Genomic DNA, 13,077 nt, shown 5'->3' with positions numbered 1-13,077 from the left:
TAGTTCAGGGTACTGATATACCTTCTATGGATTTGGGCAGTTAGATACAGTGAGTTTAATGCTTCGCTCCACCGCCAAATTAATGTTATATGTTGCCATGCGCAAGTACTGTGAAACTTTTTTTTTAAAACAGTCCTTGTGAAATATTTTGAAACATATTGCAAGCATCCACCAAGATTACAAAGAAATGCTCTTACATTAAAAAACAAATCTCATTTTCTCACCATACAGCTTAAGGAGAAAACAGCTGTTAGAATTATTGATTCTTTATGTTAGTATTATGACTAAAAGACAGCTTTGTTCAACCCTCTTTTGAAATACCATGCTTTTTTTCTTTCTCGGGAAAAAAAGACCTGAAGTGCTGTCTACAAGCATCCCTAGGATAATGCAGTATCTAAACGTCTTTAGAGTGCTGAAGCCTTTCATAATCAAAAGTTATACTTCAAAGGATCTTAGAAAACCAACATCAATAAATTCTCAAGGGAAAAAAAAAAAAAATCAACAATAAAAAAACTTTGAAGTTTTATTGGGAAATAGTTTATTACACTTATTTAAGACCCTTTAGCTGCTTTATCAATGAGAATTTTGGGGAATCAGTTGAGGCTGGATAATCTAGTTAGACAGCTGCTGTCTGTACTGAATTCTTGGGACAACAATAATGTTGTTTTTCAAAATTAATTCTGAATTATCTGCTCAAATTTTTAGAAGCCGTTCACAGTCATCTGTGCTGTATGTCAGGTGCCACAGCTCCATCAGAATTATGCAAAGGAAAAGAGTTGTGTGTGACAAGTCTGTTATTTTCCTATCAAAAATGAAAATGAGTTCACAAAGTGTTAGAGAGCTTAAGACCATATTTAGTAATCACAACATCTGCAATGGAAGAGCTGACAGGTCTAAGAAGATTCCTAGGGAAGATAAAACCTTGTTCCTGTTCTTAAACATGTTTTAATGCTGTCCTGCTGTTATGAGTTTCCTTTAAAGTGTTGTACCCCTAAAATTATATCCAAGGCCAAATGGTTCCAGGAAATATTCAGCAAGCACTGATACCAGCTGACCTCAGAGACAAGTCATTCTCTGCCAAAACATGGTGCTGAGATCCCTGCTCTGACCACACAAGTTACCTCCAGTCTGGGCCCGGCAGTGGCTGTTCCAGGCAATCTCCCTCACGCCTTCACTGCAGCAGCCCCTGCAGAGCCAGGTAAACACGCCAGCTTGCTCAGACAGCTCAGAAACCCCAAATGCTGATTTCCACCACACAGATGTATTATCTGGCATCCCAGTTCTTCAAAGCAATTACTGTATTTGTATACAATCTATGCAAATCAAAAGCAGCATGGAATATAGACACAGGCAAGGACTGCACAGGAGATACTCCAGCATCCCTTCTCCCCAGACATTCCACTTCAAGTTCTCTCCACCATTTCCCATCTGATGCACTCTCCCCTATCTTCATAGCCTGCATAAAATGAAATGTGTGAGGAGAGCTATCTGGGGATTTATTTTTTCCAAACACACATACTTTCAAAGGGAATCATGTTGTAATGCAAGAATAAACTAAAGTAGAGAGACAAGCCCACTCAAGACCTGCAGAGTATTTTGAAACTTAAAGAGAGGAAAGCTAAAGCCTGATCTGCACTGGGCTAGTTTTGCTAGCATAGCTGCATCCAAGATCTCAGTTGTAGATGGTTTATACATGCCTGGAACAAACTGGGGTTTTGCCATTAACACACCAATTCACTGACTGAACTAAACTTTTCTGCCTAAAATATTCAGTTGAGTCAATACTAGGATTTAATTCCATGACAAGTATGCAGTAAGGTAGCCTTTGTAAAAAAGAATCAGTCTCCAAAAATGAGGCAGAAGTGAGATTCCAGATTATGTGAATTTTTCTATCTCTCCAAGTAGTGATTAACCACAGACTTGTACTGTTCTCGTGTCACACAGAATCCCTGCTGCAGAAGAGGAACACACTGATGCAACACCTTCACTCCACTTCCAACAAATTCCTCTAAGACCAAAGCTGTCCTGGTGAGTACACAGCAGAAAAATTAATATCCTACTGTTAGTCCAAGTGATAGTTTGAAAATTATGTTTTCTTATATTGTAGATTGAATTAGAGATCTTTCCCAGACATATTTGAAAACACTGATCTTTTTGTTACTGTGCAAGAGTAAACAAGGTAGTTTCTTGCACTTGAATAAAAGTTTTCACAGTTATTATATAATAAACCCCACATTTTATAAAATTCACAAAGAATTAAGACATAAGATGCCCACATTACCTTAGAATCATAGAATCACTATGGTTGGAAAGGACCTCTAGGATCATCAAGTCTAGCCTTCCTCCCAGCATTTCCCTAATCACTAGCTCATAGCCTCAAGTGCTACATCTATTCAGTTTTTAAACACCTCCAAGGATGACGACTCCACCGCCTCCCTGGTCAGTTCGTTCCAGTGCCTAATCTCTCAGTAAAGAAGTCAAGTAATACCAGAGCTATTCCACCAAAATGCCTATTAAATAGAAAACTACCTTTTTTTTTTTTTTTTTTAATTGAACTCCTCCTTGTAATAGCATTTCAGAGGTAGGTGTATCAGGAAACAAGGTTTGTGACTTACAGCTGCGTACACATGTGTTTTCAGAGGTCTGGCAAAGAACACATGGCCCCAAAGCATATGGCTGAGTGGGAAGTGGAAAAACAAGGCTGCATTTTATTACCATTCAAGGGAAGTAGAACTGCCACTCAACCTCCTTGCTCCATTGTTGCTTTGTGTTTCCTACAGGTTTCAAGCCCTTATCTGAAAGATAGTGTTTTGAAACATAAGCAAAGCCATTCTGCATTTTCACCTCACTGTACAAATCTAGTTGCTATTCACGAAAGCAAGCCACTCCTGCACAGTATGGAACTAGCTGCACAAATTACATCTAGAGATGGGTGAATAATCATTTCTTTGATTCACTGCCAATCCAGAGAAAAACTTTAAACAAAAACAAACAAAAAAATCTTGCTTTTTCTTTGATAGAACTAAAATAAAAAATTTTAAACGTCTTGTTCTAGTCAACCAAAAATTTGCTGTCTTAGGACTTTTCAGGCTGTTGGAAACAAACTACATTAAGGATGGAAGCCAAAGGGAGGGGATAGGAAGTGAGTGACCCACTCATGATACACAGGGTCCCAGTTTAGATCCTAACCACTCATCCAAGGGGACATGCTTCTAAGGACAGAGTATGGACCACATGGTTACACGGGACTTCATCTGTATAGAATACTTGCCATGACAAAGGTACTCTTTTGCTCAGTGTAAAGTTCACACAGCTCAGAACATCAGCAGCAGAAGAGATGGCAGGAAGCAGCTCCCACAGGCACTATTGTCCAGGACCTGGTCCTCTAGGGCTCTTCCACACCTTATAAAATATAAGATGCAACTATCCAGATGATTATTCTCAGAAGTCTGGATTAGAGATTCAGAGCAGCCTCAAAGACAGGAAACTGAACCCCCTCATCTAATGAATTATAGAAATGAATCAGTGCCATCTCCTCTGGAAAACTATGACTACGGGTCTGAAGTTGTCCTTTTCTCCAGAAAAAAAAAATCGTAACAGGTTCACTCTCCAATCACCCAGTAATTAAAGCTGCATTTGGGAAGCACGCGCACCGTTTTATATAAGCAAGTCCATCATCCTGTGGACTATGCCTTCCTTGCTGCTCCTCCTTCCCCCCTCCCAGAAGGCTGGCTGAGAGGCTGGCTTGGCTGCCCCCCACCCCCTTCATCTAGGTTAAAACAGATGGCAAAAGGACATGAAATAAAGAGCATACACAGATGAGTGACTGATTTTCCAAAAGGAGACAAAACCCCAAACCCTCAACTTCAACACTAGAAGCAGCAAGGAATGCGTAATTACTTTCTGAGTACCATTCTTCCACAGAGGCAAATGCAGCAGTTGCTACAGATATGATTACAATAAGCAGGGGAGGTATCCTCCAGGCAGGCTTGACAAGCAGCACAGAACTACACTGCAGTCCAACAGATGGAAGTAGAGAACATGGCAAGGACATCAAGGAGTGCATCAGAGACAAAGCCCACCTACGTGTCAACCCTGCGTCCCAAGCAGGTTTTGCTAAGTTTAAAGCTAGCTGAAGTGATACCTCCTCAGGAGTTGTAGTGACACTTTTGAAATACAGGAGGCAAGTAGCTGTCCCCCTGTGACAGAGGCGTGAGAAACCCCATTATGTGGGGTCGTCACGTTTGGGCTTGGAAAGTCTGATATTTTGCAGACTGGAAAATACAGAGCATTTAGGAATGTTTATGAAGTAATGAACCAAGGACCAAAGCCTCCTGGAGGGACATGTGTCAAAGGAGTCACAGTCACCATGCTGCAATTTAGCCTCAGTAAGAAACAGAAAGGTGAGCTAATTACACCAGGGAGATGAGGGCAGAAGCTATTTCAGTGCTTCACTCTGACCCTTTGCCATTAGTGCCTTCACCCTGGTCCTGATGGAGTTGGTACTTGCATCTTTCTTGTCAGTATCCAGTGGCAGACAGCAAGTTCACCTTTCCTGGCAGCTTGAACAAACCCTTAGACTTTGCATTTCAGCTGCTTCAGTGGAAGCACTGCCTCCCTCCTGTTGGTTTTGCTCCAGGAGCAATAACATGACAGAGCAGACATATGGTATGGTAACTTTCAGGGCTAAACCTGTCAAACTTGGTCATTTTAGCCATTTGGGATTATTTCTGTTGGCTGAAAGAATTTAAAGAGCTATTCAGAAAATTAAAGCAAGCATCATCTTTGTTGTGCCCGATACAAGAAGAACTGCAGCATATCATTTTGCTAACACAAGGACTCTTAGACTACAACACTAGCATCAAACACAGGTTAACTACGCAACTTCTGTGCCTTGCATTCAAGTCACAGAAATGGATTTTTCTTTGCCATCCTGTAAGATATCAGAACACCTGTGCTCAGGCAATAAATGGAACTGTGCATATCTAAGCTAGAGGCACCTATTCTCCAGGACTCTCAGATTTGTTTCCTTCACGTGTTATACTGATATTCAGGGCACACTGCAAAGCCTATCTTTTTACACGTTTCTCCTGAAAGGTGCTTGGGAGGCAGAATCCTGAATTATCTTTAGTTGATGTTAGTTCAATTGATTTAGCTGTGATTTTATAGTTATTTGTGGTCTATGTCTCTAGAAATGGGTCTGTTGTGACCTTCTACGAGTAGAAATTAACAAATTAATTACTCCAATTAATAGAGACTCAAGCAGCAAAACCCTAAGCACCTTCTGAGATATCCCTCCATCTTACCAATATATTTCAGAAACTGAAAGTGCTCAGTTCCATAGACACGGTACCACTCAAACCAGGGAACCCAAATAATTACTTCAGCATGCATATACAAATATTTACTGATAGATTAAGAACTGGAAATAACTCTACTACCTAGTTAACCAGCAGATGGGGGGGGGGAGAGAGTTTTACTCATGCAGAAATGCGGACTGTGTAAGGAAACCTGGCAACCTTGTGATTTCTGTTTCGCACTTCAAACTGCTGATAGACATCTACTCTGCATTCCAGACATGGCAGGTTTGCAGCAGCTGCCTTCAGCTGGCAAGCAAATTTTCTTACAAACCTGCCATTCACCTCTGCCTTGTCCCAGGGGATGCACTGTAGCTTCATGAGCCTTAGAAAAAGTTATTGGGAGGAAAGAATTTAAGGACAGTATGAGAAGAAACAAGTGAAAGTTCCCCTCTCCTCTTGATCAGCTGTTGGGACACTAGGGTTCAAGCTCAACAAAGTACCTATCCTCTCTGGGATCCATGTACAAGCTCACCCTTTTTAAATAGATTTCTATAATCCCAAAGCATGTTATTTCCCTCTACTCATATTTAATATGATGCATGATTACTAAGCTAATTGTCATTAGTACATCACACGGTTGGTATCTAAAGACACACAGCCACATCAAGAAGGATTCTTACAAGCTCAAAAATACTTGTCTCAGAAGTAATTTTAGCTTCAGGCAAGGCTGGTACTTACAACTATTTTATCCTTCTATGGTTACTTTAGTCTTACCTCCATTAAGTATCTGGTTAGCCTATACAGGAACAGGCAATAAAAACAGGATAGCTCAAAACAAGCACAGGCTTCCCTTATATCAGAATCTGTTTCCAGTGGAGCAGGAAAGCTGGGCCTTTCCAGCTGGCTTACAGACTGTTTGGCCAACAGAGCAAGAGATCCTACTACCAGGTGAAGCACTTCACCCTTTCAAAGCCAGCTGAAGCCTGTTTCTGCCTGAGAGACAGGCAGAATCTATCTGCCAGTAGCACAACTTTGTGTTTACTTAGGCACAAGGCTATTACTGCTGTCTGTAGCAATTCAAATACCCTTTGTTCAATCAGTTGCTTATCTTGCTTTCTGAGTACTGCTTCTGAATTAAAGACATATTTTATTAAGAAACCCACATGGAAAAAAACCAAACAAGCGCTCCTCCAGTACACTTAGAAAACTTGTATTCAGAAACAGTACTTAAACTCTAATCAGCAAGTTTTCTCACTGCCAGTGCTTAAAGCAGTATAAAACAAACAACGCCCAAAAAAAAACAAGAGCTGCAAACTTCTGGCAGTTCAGTCGAAGTTCAGAACCCCAAACAGTAGGTTCACGAAGACATTCCCAAAGGAATTCCCAGCCAGGTTTCTCCAGCAACCAGTGTTTCATATTATTTTCCAGCTTTACTCAAAGGCAGAGGAGTGCTAGTTTCCAAACCTGGAAGGACAGACTAATGCTGGTGAACAAGAGCAATCTTATTACTGTTTTGTAAATCTCAGACATAAATGAGTGGTTGTGGGCTTAATAAAACATATACATGCTCCTGCAGAACTGAGGAGCACCAACAATACTCTCTTTTCTTTGAGTGGCCACTAGACAGAATCAATCTTCACTTTTGTGATAAGGCTGCACAGACATTTCCCCCCTATGCCTTCTAAACAAGATCAGTAGGATGATATCAGTGCTTTTACAGACAAGGAAGTACCTACATCTTGGTCACCTTAACATACCATATCTGGGATGGAACGAAAAAAGATTTGTAGAAGTGACTTACTCCTTAAAAATAATAATATTTGTGTATCCAAGATAAGAGATACACTATCTTAGATGAACAGCAGCTTCCTTTGAACAAGGCTCTTGTTCAACAATCAAAGGCTAATATTTTAATGGATCAACTGAAATACCATACTTTTATTTTAGTAGTAGTTAAAGATTAATTTACTGTGTTCAGATCTATAATGAAGATAAAATACAAGATATAATTTCCAACAATCTTACATTTAGGACAATATAATGCTATCAAAGCTTCAAGTCCTTCCAAAGTTTCCCAACAACAGCTGAATATTGAAAAGGTAATAATAAAAGACAATCTTCCAACTGCAGCAAGAGCAATTTCCATTATACCAGCAATGTACAGAAAATGCTGTTGTCAGAAGTTGATGTTCACATAGGAGAGAGAGAAGTCCTGTAAAAAAATATAGTTTATTCAAATAAAGGGAGAGCCCACGGGCATATCCCAGTGGGGTCTCTCAGTTTTATTGGAGGATGAAGCCCCCTTCTTATCTTAGTTTCCCAGGTGCAAATTTCCCTCCTCCTTTCCCAGCTGGCTGAGGTACTCAGAGCGTACAGACTGCCCCGTCCGCCTACTACATATTCCCCTTTGACATGAACCACCCTTCACATCAGACGTCATATGTCTCATTAACTTAATTTTATGCCTCCCCTGGGAGGAGAAGTTACTATGTATAAATTCATTAAGCACTTGTACTAGTTCCTAAAGTTCAGAAGTTTAGGCTTATCCAGACTTCTTGAGGTAGGTATCTGGTTTTGTTTAGTTTCATTCAAATCTTCAGGTTCCTCTTGTTTGGGTCTTTTTGTATGTAAAGTGACCAGTTCATCACCTTGGAGCACTGGTGATGGCACCTCTCCGTTCCACAAACTGTTCCTCCACCACTCCCCACGGAGAAGACACATTCCTCTCCTCTCCATTCTATCAGTAATAAACTGATAGATTCAGCTTAGTCCTTCAAGTTGCCAGTTCCATAAAAGTAGCCTTAAAAACATCTGGACTGTAGTATTTTCTTGGAAAGTAGTCACAAGTCACTACTGAACCCCATTCTATAATTGTTGAAATACGGATTTATTTTCAGTTCAGCATTTTTGCAAATTTCTTTTCATTCACCAAAGTTCACTGCTCAAAAAAGAGAGCTCCGAGTCTTCCATGCTTCATTTTGACATCATGACAGCTATGTGCCCACATCACAGGGCAGAGGGACTGTGCCAGCTCTGTGAGGCAAGAGCTCAGTAGACTCACACAGGGATAAAAGCAAAGTCCAAGCTGGAAGTACAGTGTGTAGTTACGCCGGTATCCCACAGTACCTGGGGGTATCACCTGAGATTAGGTCTTCCCTGCACTAAATGCATACAAGAGATAATTCATGCTACTGAGAGAAGGCAATACAATAACCCAAAGTAGGGTAGCAAGGAAGTACTCCTATTTGCTATTTTACAGAGAAGTAACAGAAGCACTTTAATGAATCTGCTCAAAAATTGACAGGAAGAACCTACACCAGAGGGGCACAAGCCAGGTCTCCTGCATCCTAATCCAGTGCACTGTTTACAGGATCATCCTTCATGCACTTAGGAGTGTTTTGGTTGCTTGCTGATGACAAAAGCCAGTGATGTCCACTGACTGAACTGAGTTCAACTTTGGAAGAGAAAATCCAGAAATAATTCATCCTGGAAGTGATAAAGAGAGAAGCAGCAATCCTTAAATACTGCTAGCATTTCAATGCCACATATTTATAAAGCAATCTTTTCAGCTAATTACCAATAACCTTGCACAAACTTCTACCACAGTTAGCAGATGATCCCTATCCCACTTGGACAGGAAAGCAAACAAACTCTGTGACTCGGCAGTCCTAGGCAGCACAGCCCACTGGATGGCTCTGCAACCTTCTAAAGGAGTCACTACCTTGGAGGACAGATCTTGTCATCATACTGTTGTCTCTGGTTTGGATGGAACCACACTCTTTGATCTGCAAGCAGCTCGCAGCAACCACCCTGCACACCTGCTGCCAGGGCTGTGAGGGCAACAGCAGAGGGTCTTAACACTCCACATAGGAACAGGGCATAGATGTCCAGATGGGTACTGTTAAAGAATAGGTTATGTCCCATGAACAGGAGACCTCAGCACGATTCAATTATATATGTAGCAGCAGTACGATAAAAACATTATTTCTGTCACTGTGCTTCTTATGAAGAGCCCCCAAATCACTGCAGCACAAAAGAAATCTACTTATTCCTACACAGCAGTTTTGTGAACCCACCCATACTATTTTCCTTACTCCATGGTCTAAACTGAATAATCTATCAAAAGCTATTAATCAGCTTTAATTATCTCTAAATTGCCTTTTGCTTGCTTGCAACCAAGGACTAATATGCAAAGAGTTAGAAATCTATAAGGTAATTAACCATAATGAGTAACTGTTCTAAAATATGATCAGCTGCTGGATATCAACAGAAGTCTTAATTTTTTCCCAATAAACTATTTTTTCCCCAGGTATTATACAAGCTCAAAAATGAAGATTTATTTAGCACAGCTTGAACATTCACCAGATAACATTGTGCTTATTCCTTCTCTGGAAGGCAGCTAGCTACAGAGAAAAATATTTTTAAACTAGCAATTACTGTGGATTCAGAAGGTTTTAAGGTGAGACTGACACGAAAGGTCTATTTTAATGCATATGATGTATGTTTCAAGTTCAAACAGAGGATCATAGAGCATACGCATGCTGTAATCAGCTCATCTACAGGACAAGATTTGGCTCAGCATTTGTAAATATCACCACTTGAAATACATTTCCTTTCCTTGTTCTTCCATACAATTAAATGTTGGTTAAGCAATGCTAAAGCTTTTTGAGTAGGTCAACAGTATTTTAAGCATTTCCCAGGGTAGAATATCAAACCAAACTAGTAGAGCTGGGTCAAAGGTTATAAACAGTATATGAGTTTCTTTCTCAGCCACTCCAGCATAATACCAAAAAGCTTTAGTTCTGCTAACAAGACCTATTTTCCTAAGAAAAAATATTCACTTATTTCATGTATTTCCCTACATGTGGCATCCAAAGCAACATAACTGCAACCCACTCACTACACTCCAAAATTTGCCAGAGGAAAGCCCACTTAGGGTTCATCAGGTAGATCTTGCACACACCAGAAATAGTAAGTCAAAACTCACAAGAGGACAAAATCTGAGCCTTTCAGTGTGAGTTACAAGCTCTAGTCCAAAAAGCTGGAAACTCCTACTTCAGCTGCAGTTTGTATAGGGGTCAAAAACCCTTCTTGATAAGAAAGTAGGGTGCACATCCCCAGAACATAACTGAAAATTTATTTCTTCTGTATTTCCCCGCTTTTTGCTTCCTGCACAGCCATAAGAGTAGTTACACTGTTTCCACAGTCATTAGAACAACTAGCATCCAAGTTTTCTGCAGTTTTCCTTGGCAGCAACCACAGAATAGCAAAACCTGAGGAAAACCAATTGTTTTCTCAAGACTCTAATCTATGTGTAATATTTCAATTAGCCAATAAGTCAATCATCTGAACTATTAAAATATATTCAGCTGTTTCATTTTAGAACTGCATAAGAGGAAGCTCTAATATGAAACTTTCAACACGCAATTGTTTCTTCTCCTGTTTGTACCACAATGTCTCACATTTCTGTTTTCTTTTGAAAACTACGTCCCAGTTTAGAAAGCCCACGCTTATCTATACACAGGGACTCACATGCTGATGGGGAAAAAGGAGTTTATACAGTGAAAAGAAACATTATGCCTGCTTCCTGTGGATTAAAGTTTTCAACAGTCATTACATTGCTTAGTGGAGAAGACAGTGCTAGCTTCAAAGCAGTGTTAGCGCTTACTGTAGGATGAGATTGCCCATGTTTAACCAGTTTCAAGACTCCACTACAATCCATTCAGAGCAAGTATTTAGCAGGAGGGCTGACTCTGCGCCTTGGGGGTTGCACCAATGTTGCTGCCCTGCTCAAGGAACAAGGCTGGTTCCCCGTGCAGTGAAGTGCAGCACCCTGCACGGCAGTGCCATCTCAGGCACCACAGCATGCTCCTCTCCCTGTTCTGGAGACAGAGCTACACACATAATGCTAGCTAGGAAAATCTGTCTGGAGCCAGAATCATTGCCAATGGTAAGTGAGATTCTTGTAAGTTTGGGGCCCCAGAGTCTTTTAAGATGACAAAAATGAAGACATCCCAGATGCACTTTCTGAATGTTTTTACTTTTCCAACAGGTAATTTGTACTGGTAAAGATCACCTTTAAAAGGGAAGATGGATCTAATAAACTCAACTGAACAAAACGGTACATCAGAAGAACTATTCAAATGGGTGACATCCAAGATTCTCATTTCCATTACCTTGTCTGTGCTGGCACTAATGACAACGGCCATCAATTCCCTTGTGATGACTGCAATAATTGTGACAAGAAAGCTCCATCACCCTGCCAACTACCTAATCTGCTCTCTTGCAGTGACTGATTTCCTTGTGGCAGTCCTAGTGATGCCCTTCAGCATTGTCTACATTGTAAAGGAGACTTGGATCATGGGGCAAGTCGTGTGTGACGTTTGGCTGAGCGTGGACATTACATGCTGCACATGTTCCATATTGCATCTCTCTGCCATCGCTCTGGACCGGTACAGAGCAATCACGGACGCTGTGGAATACGCACGGAAAAGGACACCTAAGCATGCTGGCATCATGATCGCAGTCGTATGGATCATATCCATTTTTATCTCCATGCCGCCTTTGTTTTGGCGGCACCAGACAACCAGTAGGGATGACGAGTGCATCATCAAACATGACCACATTGTTTTCACCATTTACTCTACATTTGGCGCCTTCTATATCCCGCTGGCCTTGATTCTAATCCTTTATTACAAGATTTACAAAGCAGCAAAGACATTTCACAGGAGAAGCGTCAGCCGGATTGTGAGGGAGGAGGTAAATGGACAAGTCCTTCTGGACGCAGGTGAAAGAAGCACCAAATCCGTTTCAATGCCCAGCACAGCAGAGAAGACATCAGATCCTCTGGTGAACTGTGATAAAGTCAATATCACCGTCCGAAGCCCCAGGTCTGAGTCTAAGCATGAGAAGTCCTGGAAAAAACAGAGAATCTCTAGCACAAGAGAGCGAAAGGCAGCAACTACGCTGGGTCTGATCTTGGGGGCTTTTGTGATCTGCTGGCTACCTTTCTTTGTAAAAGAAGTGGTTGTTAATACCTGTGAAAGGTGTCATATCTCAGAAGACATGTCTAATTTCCTAGCATGGCTGGGATATATAAATTCCCTTATTAACCCTCTAATCTACACAATCTTTAATGAAGATTTCAAGAAAGCCTTCCAGAAGCTTGTGCGGTGTAGGCAATATCTATAAGACCTTTTGTTCATATAAGGAGAACATACTCATTGTTTTTTAACCTGTATAAATTTATATAACTGAGATGATATTTATTGTATTTAAGAAAAAGCACCAAGACTCTGCAGTCATATTATGACTTCTTTGTATCAGTAGTACTGGGAGCCCAAGTTTTAAAGAGATGGATCATCTGGGATCAGTTTTGCTCTGGAAGAAGAGGTAGCATATTATGGCTCTGATCCAGTTGGGATTTGCACAGCTGCCTAACTTGAAGCATGAGGTGTTACCTTAAATATGAAGGAAAAACACACTTGAAGTAGACAATTTTTTTTAAAAAAAAAGTAACCCTCAGTCACCAATGAAATTTTAAATAAAACAATACACAGGTTTTAAACACTAATCACAAATAAGCAGATAGAAAATACATCTTGGAATTGACATGATTTATTCATTTGGCACAGGCACACAGGGTACAGCCAAGCCACTCCCAGTGAAAGGCAGTAGCTTTAAAAATATCTAGTATCATTCTATGTTGATTAGCTGAGTGCAGCTCCAGCCCTGCCTTCTCCTGTAGATGAAGGACTTCCTTTTGTTGCCTTTGCAG

At 40.7% G+C, this 13,077-nt stretch overlaps 1 protein-coding gene across 1 annotated transcript; it reads left to right on the top strand.

Annotated features, from left to right (window-relative positions):
- The first annotated feature begins 11,390 nt into the window (after positions 1-11,390).
- On the top strand, positions 11,391-12,491 carry HTR1F (5-hydroxytryptamine (serotonin) receptor 1F, G protein-coupled). Its single transcript, XM_008944417.1, has one exon. The coding sequence runs from the start codon at positions 11,391-11,393 to the stop codon at positions 12,489-12,491; it is 1,101 nt and encodes a 366-aa protein (XP_008942665.1).
- The last annotated feature ends 586 nt before the right edge of the window (positions 12,492-13,077 follow it).

The sequence above is a fragment of the Merops nubicus genome, unplaced genomic scaffold (assembly GCF_000691845.1).
Source record: "Merops nubicus isolate BGI_N331 unplaced genomic scaffold, ASM69184v1 scaffold20687, whole genome shotgun sequence".
In the NCBI taxonomy this organism is placed as follows: domain Eukaryota; kingdom Metazoa; phylum Chordata; class Aves; order Coraciiformes; family Meropidae; genus Merops; species Merops nubicus.
This window is presented reverse-complemented; position numbering and strand designations above follow the sequence as displayed.

Excerpts from the sequence above, each read along its gene's own strand:
- HTR1F (XM_008944417.1), top strand. The coding sequence starts at position 11,391 with ATGGATCTAATAAACTCAACTGAACAAAACGGTACATCAGAAGAACTA.